At 34.8% G+C, this 4,225-nt stretch overlaps 1 protein-coding gene across 1 annotated transcript; it reads right to left on the reverse strand.

Moving 5' to 3' along the window:
- Nucleotides 1-212: 212 nt before the first annotated feature.
- On the reverse strand, nt 213-3,993 carry LOC124819775 (putative transcription factor bHLH107). Its single transcript, XM_047291350.2, has 2 exons — nt 2,936-3,993; nt 213-942 (listed from the first exon to the last, which is right to left on the reverse strand). The coding sequence occupies exons 1-2, from the start codon at nt 3,254-3,256 to the stop codon at nt 457-459; spliced, it is 807 nt and encodes a 268-aa protein (XP_047147306.2). The 5' UTR covers nt 3,257-3,993; the 3' UTR covers nt 213-456.
- Between the last annotated feature and the right edge of the window lie 232 nt (nt 3,994-4,225).

Below are 4,225 nucleotides of genomic sequence, written 5' to 3' on the forward strand. Positions count from 1 at the left end.
CATTTATGAAAATATTATTTGAAATAGACCAATCAAATGCTGACACTTAGCGTTGTAAAAAAGTTGGCAAAAATGAATTGTTAAAGAAACATTTTCCTTTTTAAATTTGGTATAATTATTGTCATTTTTGGATAATCCTTCGGAACACTTGAAAAAGGGGCAATATTCCAAAAATAGTATAATTTGCCTGCATAATAAAAGACAAATCCAGCTTTGAACAACAGATAGATATTAATAATACATTTTCTTATAAACTCTATAACACAATTTCTATTATTGGATAAACGCGATTTTCATGATGGTATAACATCTTATTTAATGAATCTCATTTATCACTTAATGAGATTGACCCAGTAATAGAAAATATGTTTGACAACATACAGTGAAGTGTGATGCTACTAATGCCACACTTTGTAACACATGAAATAAAGAACATAACACATGAAATTGTTGACATCAACACGAACAAGATCCATGGTTGCATGAGGAAGTGGATGTTTCAATAAAGCACAGTCTTCTCCTCTTGTTAGCATGAGATGTTCTGGGTGAGAACTCAAGTGAGGCAGAAGCCTTTTCCAGTACAGAACACAGGGCCTGATGAACAGTTCTTGCAAGAGCTTGGCATGCTTCAGTATGAATATCAATGTTCCCTTTGCAACATGTGAAGACGAATACATTCTTCATTCTTCCTGCCAAAGTTGAAATTTCTGCCTTCTCTAGATGCAGTGGAAGAGAATCAAGGGTTTGTCTTAGGTCAGATATTATTTCAGGTCGAAAATCACAGCAAATAGTTGCACTGTAAGACATGGATCCTTCACATGGTTCAACTTTCACTTCATCAGCATCCATTGGGATTGGAAAACCCTTGCTTGCTTCTACTGCAGTTTTTTTCAATTCCTTCACTTGCTTTATCACTTCAGCCAATAAAGTGGCTTTATCCATCTAAGGAATAACCATTGACCCACAAAATCAAAATCAACAGATTTTAACAAATGTTTTACTAAAGCAAAGAGAGTATGATCAGAAATAAAAAGTACAATAATATTTCTAGTCAGACAATAAAAAAATAAAAACAGTGCTACTGTTTTTTTATGACTGGGACAGTGACCTCATGGATTAATTACTACCATTATTGTTTTCATTATCACCTCTCGTACCTATCAACATGACTTCAGCTTAAGCCAATTAGAGTGATAAGTGATAACTCAAGTTGATTGATACTGTGGTGATGGTGGCTTGAATAAGTATGATAACTTCATTACAAATGAAGCCAAATCCAGTAATTATACTAATTATGGTATTTGATTAAACTAAGTCTCTAACTACTCTTTAGTTTTGGTTAACCAATGCTTAAAAAACATATGATAGTTTTCCCTCCATGTCCTTCGTCACCATTATCAGTTAGCCAACAAAAAGAATATGTCTGTTCAACAATACAAGACAAAACATGCAAAACACAAACTATCGCTTAATATTTAAATACACTGACTCTGCCATATGACACCCAGAAGAACAGCTGGCACGTCTACGACAACACTTGATAGGAATATCCTATCAATCTGATTGAGAGATGACATTTATGCTCCTTTATTTTTTTTCCTTTGATAAGGACCATCAAATTAAAATACTTGGTCAAAATTGACATTCTACTGTGTTTAATGTTTTATAATTTGATTCATATGACTTGTTAAAGGAAAAACCCAGAAAAAAGTGGCAATCCAACTAAACCAGTAACCTTTTAACAAATAAAGTAGTATTAATATCAGAAGCTATATTTGGGCACCTAGCACAAGTAAATGAACAATAATCTACAGCAGTAATACTCACCTAATGACATGGTGCACAGAGAGGAAACATCTGGTTTGCATGTGCATAACTTATAGAATAATAAATGAAGGGTTTTCGGTTTAGAAGTATAGAATATGAAATCCTAAAACAATATATTATAACATGAAGTATAATAAGTGAGGATTCATAATAAATAACTCCACATTACATAATCAACTGATGCATATTGGTAGTTGACTCTAGCAAGGAGCAACTACCATACACCTAGTTGACCACATAAGGACAACTATGATGCAATCAAAAGCCCTTTATTTAATTACAATAATGTGCTTCAAATCTCAACTTGTGGTGCTTATATACAGCAGACTCTGAGCTCCATTCTATTTCCAAAATTAACATGGAGCCCGAAAGGGAAACGTGCATTCACAGCCACAAGCATTATGACATAACTGAAAATAAAATTACCATAAGCGAGCTTTGTGTTTAAAACTGTCCTAATGTGTCAAAAGTCAGTATTTTGTTTTTGTCAAGTAGCTCATTGATAACTCAAAATATGTTTTCTTGCTCTAATTTTTTATTTTCAACTCTCCCCGGTAGAATAGTTTGCATTTCCATCTTCCTTCAACTTAAACTGATTCAACGTAACACGAAGTCTGCATAATGGTTTTTCACCCTGCTTCATCCTTCTATCAAATCTGTTATTCCTTTTTCATATCACCAACAGAATACGTGTTTCATTGAAACTTGTCACTGTTCTTATGAAAGAACTGGCTAGATAGAAAAATTTAGAAATGCTATATGATTAAATCCATTTTTAGCATAAGTAGGGCAATTTTAAAAAAGTCTTACTTAGATTAACTAAGGTTCCCAATATACATGTATAATAACAAATCTCGTCCTAAATTTGAATGCAGTGAAATATTGCCCCACATTTAGCACAGAAAAGTGAGTATTGTATTGTCCCCACAAATTTATATATATGATTACAGTCCTCTCACTTAAAATTTCTGAATCAGTCGCTGTCCAATTATAGAATCAAAGTGAAATCAGGAAAGTAAGGAGCCGAAATAATTCAGTGATGTAATAAGGCATGCACAATAAAAGAACAAATTTCCAACAGGAGGAAAAGGAAGGAACAAAAACATACCTTTTCAGTGGATGGTACAAGGCCACGTAGTGTTGCAAGATGACCGTTTATTCTCTCCCTCCTTCTTCTCTCTGCTTCACTGTGATTCTTCAAAGCAGCCAAAGCTTTGGCCTCACAAATCTCATTCTTCCCTACCTTTGCAGCTGAAGAGCACTTCACCAGCTCTCCCTTCTCACTCTCATAAACTAAAGAATGTGACGATGACAAGCCACCCTTCGCAACTTCACCATTGGAAGCTCCAACACTTTGCAAAGTGGGATTGAACAACCCCGAAATATCAGAGCCAGAAGGAGAGCTTTTCTCATAGAAGGAGTGAACCATAATATTAAAGGTTTTAAATTGCAGACAAACACAGTCTATGCAGATAGAATTGCAGTGGTTAGGAAAATTACGATCAGGGAAACTCTAAAAAGCTTGATTTTTGGACCAAAACTGTGATCATGAGCCGTTTTTGTTAAAACCCTTTTTAGGGGAGTGGAGGCACAAGAGAAAGAGAAGAAAGAAGTTAACCGGGTGGACGAGTTCGAGGAGCAAACCAGAAAGAAAGCTTTTGGAAGTGGATGGTGCCTTGAGAAGGTGTTACTGTGGTCTGTTTGGTGATGGTGTTGGACATAACTTCCATTAGGCAAGGGAAAAGGGTTGAAAGGGTTAAAGGGGTGGAAGATCAGTGTGAAAACATCCACGTTTTCATCTTGGTGGTGTTGAGCTCAACCATTTCCAAATGAGAAAAGGCCAAAAGGGTGAAGAACTTTGGGAAGTGAGACTTGACTCTGACTTGGATTTCAGTGAGTTTGAGTACTGACAAGAAACAAAGGTTATGCTATGCTTGATGTCTTGAAAGTGCAGAAAGAATTCAGAAGAGGATCACCACTGAACAATGATCTTGATTTTTGAGCTTACTCATATATGCTTAGTTTGAACCAAAACATCCATGTGGTGCGTAATGTTGACTAAATATTTTATATTTATGTTCATTATTTGGTCAATGTGTTATAGCCACCCTCCTCTGCTGACACTGTTACTACTGAATTATTCATTCAGAGTAGTGGAAACCAACCCATTGGATTTAATATTTTTTTATTTCTTTTCTTTTCTTGCTGCTTCGGATTTAGATGCGTGCAAGCTTAAATTTTCCTTCTCAAAGTGTGATTTTATTATAATAATAATGATAATAATAATAATAATAAAATAAATAAATATATAAACTTATTGGATTGCTGATTCAAAATAATTAATTATATTTTCTTTTTGGGTGGCGCGAGCGAGATAAGGTAACATTGTGGTTGGATG

Source organism: Vigna umbellata, chromosome 1 (assembly GCF_029865625.1).
Source record: "Vigna umbellata cultivar VRB3 chromosome 1, Vumbellata_1.0, whole genome shotgun sequence".
NCBI lineage: Eukaryota > Viridiplantae > Streptophyta > Magnoliopsida > Fabales > Fabaceae > Vigna > Vigna umbellata.